Here is a 15921-nt window from a genome sequence, read left to right on the forward strand (position 1 = left end):
AGAGATGATAGCGGAGGACAACATACCATATATACTAGTTCATAAGATGAATTTTTTTTAGTAAAAAAGGGAGGCTCCAGAGAAGGGGGTCGGCTTATGAACGGGTATAGAGAGGGAGATTTGGGACACAGCCCCTCCCCCCAACAGAGGCAGCAGAGCCAGAAGGGAAGAGGCGGGACTAGAGTCTCTTCACTTCTGGCCATGCTGCTCTTCCCCCAGCCTCCGAAGCAGCTGCAGCTCCGGGGCTGCAGCCACGCCGCTCAGCCCCGCCCCCCAGAGCAGGCTGTGACCGCGCCGCCCAGCCCGCCGGAGCACGCTGCAGCCATGCCACCTAACCCAGCCCGCTGGAACATGTTGCGGCCACACCGCCCGGTCTGGCCCACCAGAGCAGGCTGCCCTGGCCCTCCCCAGATAAGGTGGGAAGGGATGGGATGGGGAGAGTGTGGGAGTCGTGGGCTAGGGATGGGATCATGTGGGGGGTGGTCACAGGGGTTACTCCCCTGACTCCCGGCTTCTCCCCCCCCAAAAAATTTTCCCACCAGTTGCTGTCCCGGCCCGTCAGGGTAAGCAGCTGGCGTGCCGGGACACTTTGTTTACTTAGGTTTACCTCCGTGCCTGCGGACGCTCGAGGTAAACAAACCATCTCAGCCTGCCAGCAGCTTATCCTGATGGCCCGGGAGCCAAAGTTTGCTGACCCCTGTATTATAGCGTCATCTTATGAATGGGTCATAAAAATTTTCCATTTTTACTTATCCATCTTGGGGGCGGGGGGTCGGCTTATAAACGAACTGGCTTATGATAGAGTATATATGGTAGTATTTCAAATACATAAGCATTTTGGTACATATAGTATGTGTGCACACAAATATATATACTTGATACTGCATTTATTCTGCACCCAAAATTTACGTTGATTTCAATAGACATTTGCAGTGCACAAGGAATGAAGAATCAGGGTTATTCTCGTTTATATATGTATTCTGACTTTCCATTTTCAGATTGTACATCTATAAACTTACAATTAAAAACATTGTGTTTATACATGTAAGCATAGGGGGCAAAATGAAGAACTGGGGGTGCATTAGGCTTCTGGATCCATAAGAAGGCAGTTAAAAAAGGTGACCACATTTTCAGAGACGATCAAACTGCTGCTCCTGCTGAACTTAAAACACTCAGGTTTGAAAATTTGAGCCAACAGTTCTTAGTTGTATGAACTGTTTGTTTTCTTAATGGTTACTCTGTTGTAGAGTCTTCATCTCTGTGTGTTTGAATAGATAATGTTTCTCATTTTCTCATTTTACAGTGTGCATCCAGGATTTTCTTGCTAACAAAAAATAATGTTCTCCTTGCTGATCAAAAGTCTGGACATATCAAGTCAGAGGTCCCTCTGGGTGATGTTACTAAAGTGTCCATGAGCTCTCAAAATGATGGGTTTTTTGCTGTGCACCTCAAAGAGGTAGAGTTTAAATCTGTAATAAATTATCAAGCAAATTTATACTGTATGAGAAGAAATTATTTTAAAACATTAATTCTTGTGGTGTTAGCATGTAGGGTTAAAAGCTGTCTAAACCTTTCCCACATCTATGAAGTGGTAAGTTTAAGATTACTAAAGATCAGGTAGTGGAACTGTTAAATAATGGGTGACAATTCGCTTGTGAAAATGAGACCTAGTGATTTGCTTCAGCCTTTTCAGGATTAGACTTTTTCCATTTGTAAAATGGCCCTTTAGTCTGGTTTTTATTCATAGTGAAAGCTTGTCCTTAGCTTTTTAACCCCTCGTATAGCTTTTCCTGACTCTTCAGTGTAACTGAAGTATAACGAACAGATTAGTAAATGTGTTTCTGCTCTTTAGCGGAAGTAGGAAGTTTAAAATAAATATCATCCCCTTTTTTTTCTTCTGAAAAAACTTAACTTCTATACCTAGGCTTCTAAAAACTCATTGAGAATATTTTTACTACATTTTTATTGTTCACTTCATCTTACTCTCTGCATTCTTCATCACTAACTTTACCATTCATCCCCTTGATGGGCGTTCAAAGAAATGTACATTATTATATCACTAATTTAGTTACCAACCTAAAAAAATCTACAAGTACTTTTGTTTCTCTTCACTGTTTGTAGAACCCTCTTAAAAATCTATTCTGTCAGCGTTTTTCTTTCTTAAATGGAGCTGATAGCCTAGCTGTTTTGTTCAACAAATTCAATTCATATAGTGCCGTGTCATGCCAGAATATCTTTTTCTGTGTGCTAGTATCAACAGTTGGTTTCAGTTCCTATGATATAGTGTGAATTGCTGTGATATAGCCAGCAGAGGGAGACTCAAACAGTACATTTCTGTAGGATCTACAAAGTTTAGTGGTTTTCCTGTGGGCTGAGGGGGAACCTACCTTGATAGTTAGAATCCCATGGAGCTTTTGCATCAGATTCTAACAGGTTTAAGATCGGATCATATTTTAAGACCAAAACTTGGATGGCGTTCCTTTTTAACTTCGACGTCAAAATACTGGCACTTGGTGGTGACAGGAAACCTCCTTCCTACCCTGTCTTGCCCAGTGGTATACTTTACTGGTATTTGATCCTTATGTTTTGCATTTTGGGGGATGGCATAGGAAGGAGGGGTTCTAAAGACTGCTTACCTATATAAAACTGTACAGGATTCCTCTGAGTATATTTGTGGTGATACTAACTACATTTGTTTCTGTCTCAGGGCTCAGGAGCAGCTGGTAAAGGGGATTTCCTGTTCAGCAGCGATCACCTTATTGAAATGGCCACCAAGCTTTACCGCACCACTCTCAGCCAGACCAAACAGAAACTCAACATTGAGATTTCTGACGAGTATGTTTATTTTTTGCTTGTTTTTAAAAGGACATTTCCTTCAGTGCAGCATGCTAATAGGTTCATCAGTCAAAAATCTAACCTTGGATAAACAAAAGGGTGTTATGTAACTGGGATTTTTTTCTGATGACAGAAAAATAACTTGTAATTAGGGATTCCAGTTTTCTGTTTCTATCTGTGTTCATTTCCAGTATTTGTTTTTGGCTATTTTAGAGCCTTGAAACTTAGTAGAGAAATTCTTTGTTTTTTAGGTTTGTTTGAAATGAGACTGTATACATTTGAGCGGAAATCATATTTCATTATCAGTAAAATTAAATAAACACAAATTAAATTTAAAACCATCTTTTACTTGTATACATTTGTGTTTTCACACTGTGTGTAAACCACATACATAAGCAGCTTTACATGCTGCTACTATGTGTGACCGAATAACGAATCATGGAGAACATGACAGGAAACGATACAGGCTTCAATTGACAGAGACAAAACATTAATAGGATGTCAGTTCATCTGAAAGATCTTTTACCTTCTTTTCAGTGTATGTTACTTAACATTCCTGTTGATGTTTAATCAGGTGTTTGTGGCTTAAGCAGAAAACTGGAATCTCCAATTATAAATTGTGTCCATTGGGTTCTGTTTCATGTTTTGGTCTCTTGGGTAAGATTCAGATTATCAGTGTTATAAGCGTGGAGTAAAGTTGCCCAGTAAATTAGCTTTTATTGATTAAGTGCAAGGTCTGTTAAGAAATAGATCACCAATTGTTTTCGGACTTAGAGCCTGAATCTGCCACATTTGCTCATGTGGAGTAGAAGCATACTCTGTGAGTAATGCCACTCATTACAGTGGGACTGCTCATAGAATAAGGTACTGTTCCTTTTGAATAAAGGAAGCAGAATATGTCCTTTTTTCTTCAAGATGTGTGTCCCTGTGGGTGCTCCACTTCAGGTGTCAGTGCGTCCCGGTGCTGTTGATCGGAGATCTTCGGTAGCAGTGCCCGGTTGGACCGCGTGTGCGTAGTTGGCGTCTCACGGCATCGTTGGAGTCTGTTTGGCGCATGTGCGTTTCAACACCCTCAGTTCCTTCTCAACCATCCTCGGTTGAAGACGGAACTTGGGGCAGTGCTGAACCTCTTCCACTATTTTGAGAGAAAATTAGTTTTAGTTAGATAACACCTCTCCAGTTACTACCCTACCTTTAGATAGTTGCATAGAGCTCACTAAAAACAAAACAACCCTCCACCTCCCTCCCTCAAAAAAACAAAAAAAAAATCCTAGTTTTTCTTAACCTCTCTTCTCCCTTTGGGAGTGAACTCCGCTATGGTCTCGTTCTTAGACCTTCTTCAGTAGGCCACATTAAAGATGCTGGGGTCTCCTGGTTTAAAAAATGCTACTCTTGCAAAATGCTACTCAGACCATGCTTGGACGGACATTCCCAGTGTGTCAGATGCCTCAGTGAGATGCACGTCCCAACTAAGTGCGTCCGCTGCAATAATCTGAAAAACAGAGCTCACCGAGACCTGCGTTTAAAGATGATTCTTATGGAGAAATCCCTCCAACCTGATTTGGAGTCTGGCAGAACAAAACCCTCTCCTAGGTGCTCTCCGACCAGGTTGGAACCAACCAAGAGCCCGGCTCCACCCTCTCACGAGACGAGGAAGAGAGCCTCGACCTCCACAGACAGGAAACCAGGCACAAAGAAACAGTCCCCAACTAGGTCCTTGCCAGCAGTGCCGACTGCCTCAGGGGTCAGCACCTGCGACATTCCCAACACCTCTGGCACCGGGCATATGGTGCAGGAATGTAAGGAGTCAAGACCGCATCATGGCCAGGTCTCCTCCCTGGCACCGCATGTGCCGGCACCTGTGCCAGAGTCTGTGCCATCCGCGCACAGAGCCCCGGCACCAGCAACTCCACTGGCACCGGACACCATCCGGCACCGGCTGCTGGTGCTGCCATGGGACCACCGGCACTGGCCAAGACCAAAGACAACGGCTTCTGACTAAATTCTCGGTGTCGCACGCTCCAGCACAGACACAATTTCTAACACATCAAGACATCTCAGTGGATTTGCCTCTACTTGGCACCGAGAGCTCACCCTTGATCCAGCCATCCTCTCCTACTGAAAACTCTGTTTTCACAGACCGCAATGACGACGACCACGGAGACAGTCTTTTCTCCACCCAACTCACTTCCACTACAACAAAGACCACCTCACAGGAAAGTGCTTCACAAGGACCAACCACAATTCCCATGGTTTGCTACACCAAGGATGGGACCTCAATTACCATGCCCCATGAAATGGGCACTGTGGGACCCATCGGCACCCTATAAGGCCCACTACTCCCGCACCTTCTCACCCCATAGAGCGCAGATCCGCTTTCCACCTGGATCCCCAATGCCATCCGCGTCTAGAGCCCTCGAGGATCCACATGAAGAAGTGGAAGAAGAGCCCGCACCTGGCATGGAGTTGCCAAACACAACTCCTCTTCTTCGCCTAATGAAGCCGTCATGCCACCCCCACCAACTATGGCAGACAGCTTCAAGCAATTTCAGGAATTATTTAAGAGGTTTGCAATCAGCTGGGGCATTCCATTGGAGGAAATACAGGACAGTCAACATAAACTCTTGAAGAGCCTCCAACCCTCGACTTCCTCAAAGATTGCACTCCCCATAAACAGCGCCATATTAGAAGTGGCCGACACTATCTGGCAGACACCAGCCTCCGTCCCGCTAACCTGTAAAAGGACAGACCGGAAATATTATGTCCCAGCTAAGGCCATAGACTTTTATTTTCATACCCGCAGCCCACCTCCTTCGTGATTGAAGCGGCTAACCATAGGGCTAAACAACCTCATTACTGGTCCACACCCCAGGAAAAAGACCTCAAACGCCTTGACCTCTTAAGTCGCAAGGTTTACACATCCTCTACTCTCCAATTTAGAATTGCCAACTATACCGCTCTTCTCACTAGCTATGACTTGATAATTACAACATCCCAGAGGACCAAAGAGCAGATTTACCTCCCACATCCCAGAAGACTGAAGAGCGGATTTTAAATCGATCCTGGTAGAGGGACAGCTAGTATCCAGAATGGCGCTTCAAGAGTCTCTGGACATGGCGGACATGGCAGCTCGCACCACAGCTACTGCAGTGGTGATGCGTAGGGCCTCTTGTCTCTCCCCATCTGGCATCCCTAAAGAACTGCAGACCAAAGTGGAGGATTTACTGTTCAACAAAGACACACTTTTTTCTGGAAAAACCGATTAAGTTCTTCACACGATGAAAGATTCTAGGGCTACCCTCTGAACACTAGGGATCTATACCCCTCCTTCCAAGCGAAAGAGATACCAGGCTTACCAGAGGTCTCGCCTGCAGCAATACAACCACCCACATTCCAAGCAGTACGACACAAGGAGATCCCATGGCAGGCCGAACAAACATCAACAAACCCAGTCTGAACAACCTACCTCCAACCAGTCAGGCAACAGACTGCAATTTTGAAATCTTGGTTGAGGGTCTGAGCATCCACTCCTTACCACCAGCGCCTACTTGCCCTTTTGACCATTGCCTCCAATGCTTCCACCATGCTTGGCAAAACATCATACAGGATTGCTGGGTCCTGGAAATAGTGCAGTTGGGCTATTCCATGACCTTTATTTCAGGGACCCCTCTCACGAACATCTACTTCGGGAAGAAGTAACTCACCTGCTCCTCTTAGGTGCAATGGAATGAGTTCCAACACAACACAGAGGGAAGGGATTTTACTCCCACTATTTCTTGAACCAAAGAAAAGCAGAGGATGGCGACCCATTCTAGACCTGCGACGACTCAACAAATTCGTCCGCTCCCAAAAATTCAGAATTGTAACATTGGGCATGATAATGCCGGCATTGGAACGAGATGACTAGACGCAAACTTCCATATCTCAATACACCCAGCACACAGACAATTCCTACGGTTCACAGTGAGGCACAACCACTTCCAATACAGAGTGCTCCCATTAGGGGTCTCCATCACACCGCAGGTATTTTCCAAGACTCTCTTGGTGGTAGCAGCTCACCTGCGCAAACAAAGGATCATATTTTTCCCATACCTGGACAACTGCCTCAGGGCTGGTCGTACGAAGAAATGCAAACGGCCACACAGTCGACCATCGCTCTTTTCCAAAGGCTCAGACTGCAAATAAACTTCCAAAAGTCCACTGTGACAAATAGAGTTCATTGGGGCTTACCTGGACTTGACCATCATCAGAGCCTTCTTCCCGCAGGCCAGGTTCCTCACCATCAAACACCTCATACACATGGTGTCCATCTGTCCAAGGGTCAAAGTCAGAATGTGTCTGCAACTTCTAGGCCACATGGCAGCTGCCATATTCGTGGTGAAACATGCCAGACTACACATGAGGTGCTTACAGGGCTGGTTGAGTTCGCTATACAAACCCGCCAAACACAGCCTCCACCTGATGGTCACTCCACCTGCAAACGTGCTGAACTTACTGCACCGGTGGAAGGAAAGGGAGAATATATGCACAGGAGTTCCCTTTTGCCAAAATCCCCCCCCGCACTCATGCTCACCACAGACACCTCCCTGGTAGGCTGGGATGCACACCTGCAACACCACAGGTCACAAGGCAGGCGGTCTGCACCAGAGGCCCATCTGTATATAAATCTCCTACAACTCAGAGCTGTCAGGTACACCTGCCTTCACTTCCTCCCACTCATTCGAAACAAATCTGTTTGAGTACTCATGGGCAATACTGCGTGCATGTTCTACATCAACAGACAAGGAGGGAGCAAGATCACACTCCCTGTGCATAGAAGCCATCAAACTTTGTAACTGGTGCTTACAACATTGCATAGACATCACGGCTTCATACCTGTCGGGGTGTCAGAACACCACTGCCGACACCCTCAGCAGACACTTTTCACAGGAACACAAATGGGAACTAAATCCTACAGTCGCATCCCACCTAGGCTCCCTTTAGGGCTCTCCTTTGATAGATCTATTCGCCAGAGCAAGGAACCACAAATGCCAATTTTTTGCTCCAGAGCGGGACCCAGGACTGGCTCCCTGGGAGACGCATTCCTAATCCCATGGAACAGGGCACTTATGTATGCATTCCCTTCGATTCCTCTAATACACTCAGCTTCATCAGAGTTCATCTCACGGCAATCAATGCCTTCCACGAGAAACTGGACAGCTCCTCTGTCTTCACACACCCTACTACAAAATGCTTCCTTACCGGATTCCAAAACCTCTACCCTGAAGTCTACTCCCCCACACCCACCTGGAATTTGAACCTCGTCCTTAGAGGCTTCATGAGACCTCTCTTTGAACTGATAGCCACCTCCTCCTTACTCCACCTGTCCACGAAGGTTGCATTCCTCGTGGCCATCCCATCAGCCAGATGGGTTGGGGAAATAAGTGCAGTCATGGCCAACCTCCCAGTACACTAATTTCTTTAAGGACAAGATCATGATGCAACCCCACCCTAAATTTCTGCCAAAGGTAGTGTCCTCTTTCCACCTTAACCAGCTGATACACCTCCCCACTTTTTACCCCCAAGCCCCACAGGCAGCGGCACTTCATACCCTCGATGTAGAAAGGTGATTGCCTTCTACTTGAACAGAACAAAAATCATTTAGTAAATCACCTAGACTCTTCGTATCTACTGCAGAACGCTCCAAAGGAGCTGCTATTTTGAAACAGTGACTCTCCAAGTGGATCTCTGATTGTATGAGGTCCTGCTACCAGATCCATGACATTGAACATCCTGACGGCATCAGAACTCATTCCACTTGAGCTACATCAACATCAGTAGAGTTCCTACACAACGTACCCATTATTGACGTATGCAAAGCCGCTACATGGTCGTCAGCATACAAGATGCTAGAGCGAGCACTATAGTAGATCAGACAGTACTGTCTGCCACTGCCAAACTCCAAAGTCCCCCCCAATGATAGCGGGTACTGCTCTACATTCACCTGAAGTGGAGCACCCACAGGGACACCACTTGAAGAAGAAGAGAAGGTTACTCACCCTGTGCAGTAACTGAGGTTCTTTGAGATGTGTGTCCCTGTGGGTGCTCCACTACCCATCCTCCTCCCCTCTACTTTGGAGTTCGACTTAAAGGACTCTACGGTGGAGAAGGAACTGAGGGGGTTGAAACGTGCCTGCACCAAACAGACTCCAACAACGCCACAAGACACCAACTGCACACGCATGTCCCAACCGGGCACTGTTACCGAAGATCTCCGATCAACAGCGCTGGGACGCACCAACACCTGAAGTGGAGCAACCACAGGGACACACATCTCGAAGAACCTCAGTTACTGCACAGGGTGAGTAACCTTCTCTTAGCATTAGTGAAATTAACAGTTTCTCTAGGCAAAACTTGAACCCTTTATGTGCTATTGCTCACTTAACCATAGACTGCTGCCAAAGGTTCCGTACTAAGTACAGTTTATGGAGCTGATAGATGCTGAAATGTAGGGTTAACTTGAAAAGTCAGAGTTGTTGCTACGAGGAGTCCGGTGGCACCTTTAAAGACTAACAGATTTATTTGGGCATAAGCTTTTGTGGGTAAAATAACCCACTTCTTCAGATGTTGTTCTTCAGTTGTTGCTCTTCATCTGAAAATATCAACTTTTTTCTTAGTACTATAAAAAGTGCAATTAAATTTACTCAACCGTAAGTATAGGTGCCCTTAGCATCTTAAAATATTGAGGCAATTCCTAATAAAGATCTCATTTAATGCTCAGTGGAGAGGCATATGCTGTCAAAATCACACTTCAGTATGCATGTTAGACTGTTTAGTGCACTTGTGTGGCCTGTCTGATGATTGAGATCTTGTCATCATTCCTGTTAACAATCTAAGTCGTCACAGAGGCTTGCATTTTTGCTTGTGGATCTGTTGTCTTGGAAATTTAAACCCTTTTGGCATAGGTTGTTCTTGAATGTATCTACACGAAAGTACGTGAAAAACTTCATAGTAGCACCATGTTCAGTGATGGTGAAATATTGCTTTGCTGTCACTTCTCAAGTGTAGAACTAAACACAGCTGCATGATTAGGAACTGAGGAGAAACTATGTGCCACGTTCTTGGTCTACGCTGTGCACTGCTCCTTGGGAAGGGAGTACCTGCAGGCAAGAATATCATTGACCTGTGATTATGCCCAGTAAGTTATTTTTTCAATCGGGGGAGAGGGGAGATACATACAAATACACTGCAATGGAAAACTATTTATTGTCACAGGAGGGGGCTAACTGCTGAGCCAAACAGATGTGCTGAAATGGGGTTATCTATCTTCTGTATTGTCATTTTTAGCAGCAAAATTCTCACAAGACATGGTGGGCCAGCTGCAGGGGGTTGTTTCAGGAGGTCAGAACATCAAGGAAAGTGCAGCACTGGTGACACAGCCTGCGGATGGAGGCGCTTAGTGGCACTTTCTAGATGCTACATGGCTGGGAGCTCTGAGCAAGTGACTCTTCAGCGTCTGGTATTGTACAGCAGGAAAAATGTACTGAGTGGAAGCTCTGCAAGGCTCAGGCTGCGTCTTCCCCTGAGCTTTAAAGACAGCTTGATTTTGTGATTTCCGGCTAAAGGGAAACATTCTTTGAAGTTTTTGGCCTCTGCTGGAAAACCTCTTAAAGGAAAATCTGCCTATTACAAAATACCTATTATAGGGCAATGGGAATTGTGGAAGAGCCAAACAGTGATGAGATGCTATCTTGTTAACTGCTCTTCTTCGCCTCAGATACCCCTTCGCTGCACGTGGCGGTGGTGAAATTCAGAAAGGCTTAATAAAGGTCTATTGGTGGTTTTTAAGAAACTGGATGGTTGCAAGGGAGTTTTTTCCCCTCTCAGTAGAAAATGAAGGGTTAGAGAAACCAGATTACAGAATTAAATCGATTCTGGACTGCAGGATGCAGCTACCAGAAACTTGCAGATGTCTGAGAAGGGGCTGTGAAATGTATATAATCACTAAACAGAGAACTGTGAAAACTGACAGAGAGTAAGCAATATGAGGGTTACTAGACTCCAGAAACACAGAATGGATGCAATTCAGAACAAACGTGCTCCAGGTGTTCATAATTTTGGTGCCTTACCAGTCTGTGCCACAAACCATAGCCAGTCTGTGCCACTTAATTTCATGTAAACAACAGTCCCTCTGGGGCAGGAAGCAGCTCAATATGGTCTTTATTATATTTCTGGTGAGGATGGTCCAATGGTTAGGGCATTAGCCTGGGACTTGGGAAACCGGGGTTCAAGGAAACCTCACTTTGCCACTAATTTCCTGTATGACACAGGGAAAAGTCACTCAGAAGTTCTCTAAGCTTCCATTCCCCATCTGTAAAATGGCTATATTAGCAATTCCCTACTCCACAGAGTGTTGTGAGGATAAATACATTAGATTGTGAGGCACTCAGATACCATAATAATGATGGCCATAAAAGTACCTAACTATTTATCTACAAGAGAAATTCTCCAGAAATCATAAGTTCTGTACATCTAGAATATTTTCCCTATCAAATGAGGATTCCAGATTGTTTCATTATACCCAGTAAAACCATCTTTTCTTTAAATGTGCTGCAGGTTGGGTTACCTTCTACAGGTCAGAGTTCTAATGCAACTCCCTGGTATAAAATGAGAAAGATCCTTTTCTGTATTAACTTCAATCTTAATGGCTACTTAGAAAACTGTTGGGCAAAACTTCTGGAACCCTAAAGCATTTACCAGTATGTGTATTGACTGTTAGATGCACACAATCTTTATTCCACTTTTCCCCAGACAGAAATCTATTGTATAGTGAATGGGCGACATCCACCTTGATTGCATTGGCCTCATTAGCACTACATAAGTAATTTTCCCTCTCTTGATATTTACCCCTTTTTGTCAACTGTTGAGAATAGGCCACTTCCACCTTAATTGAATTGGCCTCGTTAGCACTAACCCCCAACTTGGCAAGGCAACTCCCATCTTTTCATGTGCTGTGATATATATACTGACTGCTTACTGTATTTTTCACTCCATACATCTGATGAAGTGGGTTTTAGCCCACGAAAGCTTATGCCCAAATAAATTTGTTAGTCTCTAAGGTGCCACAAGGACCCCTCATTGTTTTTATTGTATAGTGGTTATGCAAGGTAGTTTTATGCCACACAACACTTAACTGTATTTTTAAGGTTATTTACTACTTGAACAACATTATCATCTTTGAAACAGTCTGCAGGCCTTGGGAATTCGATATTTTAGCATTTATGGCAATAGATATAGTTAGAGAAGGATTTTGGAAAACCAGTAGAAGAGCAAGATCTGTTCCAGTGCTGCAGTAAGTGGGAATAATTGTAAATGTCTCAAATACAAGATCTCTTTTCCCTAGATATGTTGTCACATCCGTTTTTCCCTGGACTAAGATTTCTGTGTATTAGCCATGTGACCCTATCTCAGCAAATGGTTAGTGGGTGTAGAATTCTACACCCCAAAACTACTAGCAGTGGAGGAAAACAGTGCATATTTATTTTAGGAAGTTTACTTAAGGAACAATGTAGATAAGAAATTTTCAAGAAATTCCATAATATAAGTCTATACATCCTGTTTTAATTTTTAAAAACTTTGTTTACAAGAGTGGCCTCGTCACAGGACCTTTTTTATTATTTGGTGCATGTAATCTAGATGTTAACCTTTGGTAGATCAGTAAGTGGATTTGCATCTCTGAAATTATGTTCAGTGCGGGCAGTCAGAATACCTGAGTTTTACTATCATGAAGATCAGCAGTAACAGGGAAAGCAAGTTGCTCTTCAGCAGACTGTAAAATCCCTTCATAGTAGGTCATCCTCGCTTTCAATTTAGGAGATGTTATTTTACGTTTTGTTTCTTTGAAATGGTTGTTGGGGGTAAACTTGTTCAATCTTCTCTTTCTTGAAACTATGATTAAAGAGCCTCACTTCTCTGGATCCTGCCAAATCTGCTGAGATAGCACAATCAGATGTGATGGCTCTGAGGGGCCTATGTTTTATAGTGGATGTAATATACTGATAGGAATTATTGTGATGGATATCACACCTATAGGCAATTAGATTGCCTAATCTTAAATGGTAGCTAGAAAGGGGTAGAAATAAAATATTGGGGGGGGGGCAAAGGTAGTGATGCTTGGGTCTATAGAGCAGTTATAGTATATACATGACCATTGTTAAACCATCAGATGGTGTCTGGAGAAATGAGCACAGGGCTAGGAATTGGTAGGTCCTTGTTTTGCCACTTAGTCAACGTGTGGTATTAGGTGAGTCCTTCCACATTTGTCACCTGTAAAATGGGGCTCTTATTTACCCACTTACCAATGAGGCGTATTGAGCATTAATTGGTATATATCTGTACTGTAATTTAAACATAGACCTTAAGAGATCATCTAGTCCCTCCTCTAGCACTAAGGCAGGATTAAATATACCTTGACCATCCTTGACTGGTGTTTCTCAGGCTAATATTCTGGGGGTGTATTAACAGGAGTGTTGAATGATGCTAAGTATTGTTACTTGTCATTTTGATACTTTCATGTATTAATCGCGCTTTTTTAAACAGGCCATTCTGAATGTTCCCTTTCTAAACTGGTACTGCAAAAATCTAGAATTTGAAGGTGCCTTAATCTCTGACAGTGAAAGATAATAGAACACAAGGGAGCATAAATGGACAAAACTAATATATAACATAACATTTTCTAGTTTCTAACCCTCTTTTATTACTAATACCATAAACAATTTCATGAGGTAATATCATATACCTTTTTCTTGTTACAGCAGCTAATGAAAGAGAGTCTTGCACAAACGACTATTTGCTGTACATGTGTTCTTTCCACCCTTAATTAAAACCCATTTTATTCTGTCTCATAGGTTCCTGGTTCAATTCAAACAAGACAAAGTATGTGTGAAGTTTATACAGGGCAACCAGAAAAATGGCAACATCCCAACTTGTAAACGAAAAAACAACCGGCTCCTTGAAGTTGCTGTACCTTAACTGCAGTTGGTCCCTCTACCTTTCATGGACTTATTTTTTTGTTATAGTGCAATTTTTAGTTTTTGGGGCTGCCAGTGGCTAATAGCTTTAGAAACCCTTGGCAAAATATTTGACTAATAAGCTTTTAAATCTTTCTTAATACAATAGTTTTAACCCTCAACATGTACATTTTGTCCAGTGGCAGCATTTTATGAACTGACAAATATCTGTTGCATATGACATGTGCTCTTTGTTTAGCCATCACATTTTAGTACAGCATACCATAAACCCGCATATTAATGGAAAAACTATTAATACTCATTGGACTAGAAATCTGCCTAACAGAAGACATATAGATTGCATCATAAAAGACATGATGCTTATTGGTAACTTCTGCCCCTTGCATTTTTATACCAATCTGTGCTGGTGAGCTAAAGGGTTAATTGTTTATTACCATTAGAGAGACTGGTCAAATTACGAGACTGAAACAGTAACTTTAATTGTAAACAGCTCTAAGAGGTACGTAACTTGATCTTTAACAGAATAGAGTGCAGGAAAACCTAATTCTGCAGAGCAGAAGGAATGTACAACTGCCTATGCAGCATATGCATATGGTTTTTATTTGCAGTAAAGAAGCTGGTGTTTCAAAACAGGCTTTTTAATTAGGTCAGATATTTTTAATGACTATACAGTAGGAAGCAGAGTAGAATTATTAAGGCGGCAGCAACATATTTCTTTCATTCACAAAAACTATATAATTCAAAGCATATTTTCTATTCTGCTTTTTTCCTTAAATTACTGGTTCACATTAGATCCTGAAAAATGCAGTAGCATGAATAATGAAAACTGCAAGGTATTTAAACTGTTTAGTTATTATCTGAAGGGTTAGTCTTTTTCAGATATGGGCATGTACAATGTGCAATAAAACACTCATGACATTTTGTGAAAAATTATTTATAATACACTTGTGTGTGTAAGAGAGAGATGATTGGTACAGCCTGCATAGATGATGTAGGGATGAAAGTAGGTTTGTGGTTTTAATTTGCAGTTTTTTAGAATGTACACTACAGTTGTTAATTTGGGGAAAGTACTTAGCATTAAAAAGTTTCGTAATTCTGGGGGATGATGTACATAAATTGATATTATAATAATAAAATTGTCCTAGTTCTCTGATGTTTGGTACTCTTATGTTATAACCATATTTTTGTATTTCAAAACTGTTATATATAAGTTTTTTTTGTGCCTGATATAATGTGTGCACAGAAACACTTTACAATCAAGAACTGCATTATAAACTTTCAGTATAACTGCCTGCAATTAATCTTTTATAAACCAGAAGCATTAGCTGAAAGCATGGATTTATGGGGACATTTTTTGAGGTTTTTAGATAGAGGGAACTGCTCAAGTGAAGGGTTTGTTGAATGTAATTGTTTGATTTGTTGATGCAAGGACAGTTGAGAAGTATTGTGTGCTTGCAGGCTGATACAAATCCCTGCCTTCAAAGACAGGTTAAGACATCAGATATGCAATGCTGAAAGCCCAAGCATAAATAAAGTAAAGATAAAGCAAAGTTCAGAGTCTCGTTACTCTCCTGTTGGTGAAGTTATGTAGTACTTATGAAGGTTTCCTTATGTAGTTGTTCTATTGTAATGTAGACTTTCAATATTAAAACCCCACTACTTATTGCAGCAGAGTCACCAGGGCCTCACACACACTCCTTACATATCCAGAAAAACAGTTGTTCCACTTTTGAAATTTTTGTCACATTTTGGTTTGGGTTAAAATGAAATAAAAGGGTTTAGCTGTGATTGGGGCACAAAATGGTTGCTTTCACTTGTCTCCTTAATGCTACTAAGGTGTCATTTTTTTGAATGGTAATAGTGGTGAAACTTGTGTTAAACTTCTCTTAAATGTGACAAAAGCTACTTCTTTCTCATAATCTTTTAGTAATACCTGAAGGCTCGAAATAAATCTGTGTTGTCAGATTAATGAATTGTAAGTTTTAAAGCAGCCTAGAAATGCTATTATTGGAGAAGTTTACAAAAATAAACCACGGTATCAATTTCTAGAGCAATATTAGGGTGCACTCAGATTGTG

General features: G+C 42.5%; 1 protein-coding gene across 4 annotated transcripts in view; it reads left to right on the plus strand.

Moving 5' to 3' along the window:
• The window catches only part of MYO1B (myosin IB), a 198499-nt gene extending 183105 nt beyond the window's left edge, over positions 1-15394 (plus strand). For all 4 annotated transcript variants that reach the window (XM_005306813.4, XM_024109559.3, XM_005306814.4 and 1 more), the window contains 3 exons: positions 1304-1456; positions 2708-2835; positions 13722-15394. In XM_005306813.4, coding sequence (XP_005306870.1) covers positions 1304-1456; positions 2708-2835; positions 13722-13845 — 405 coding nt within the window. In that variant the 3' untranslated portion in view covers positions 13846-15394. The remainder of the gene's footprint in view (positions 1-1303; positions 1457-2707; positions 2836-13721) is intronic.
• The last annotated feature ends 527 nt before the right edge of the window (positions 15395-15921 follow it).

This window comes from Chrysemys picta, chromosome 11 (genome assembly GCF_011386835.1).
Source record: "Chrysemys picta bellii isolate R12L10 chromosome 11, ASM1138683v2, whole genome shotgun sequence".
Taxonomy (NCBI): Eukaryota; Metazoa; Chordata; order Testudines; family Emydidae; genus Chrysemys; species Chrysemys picta.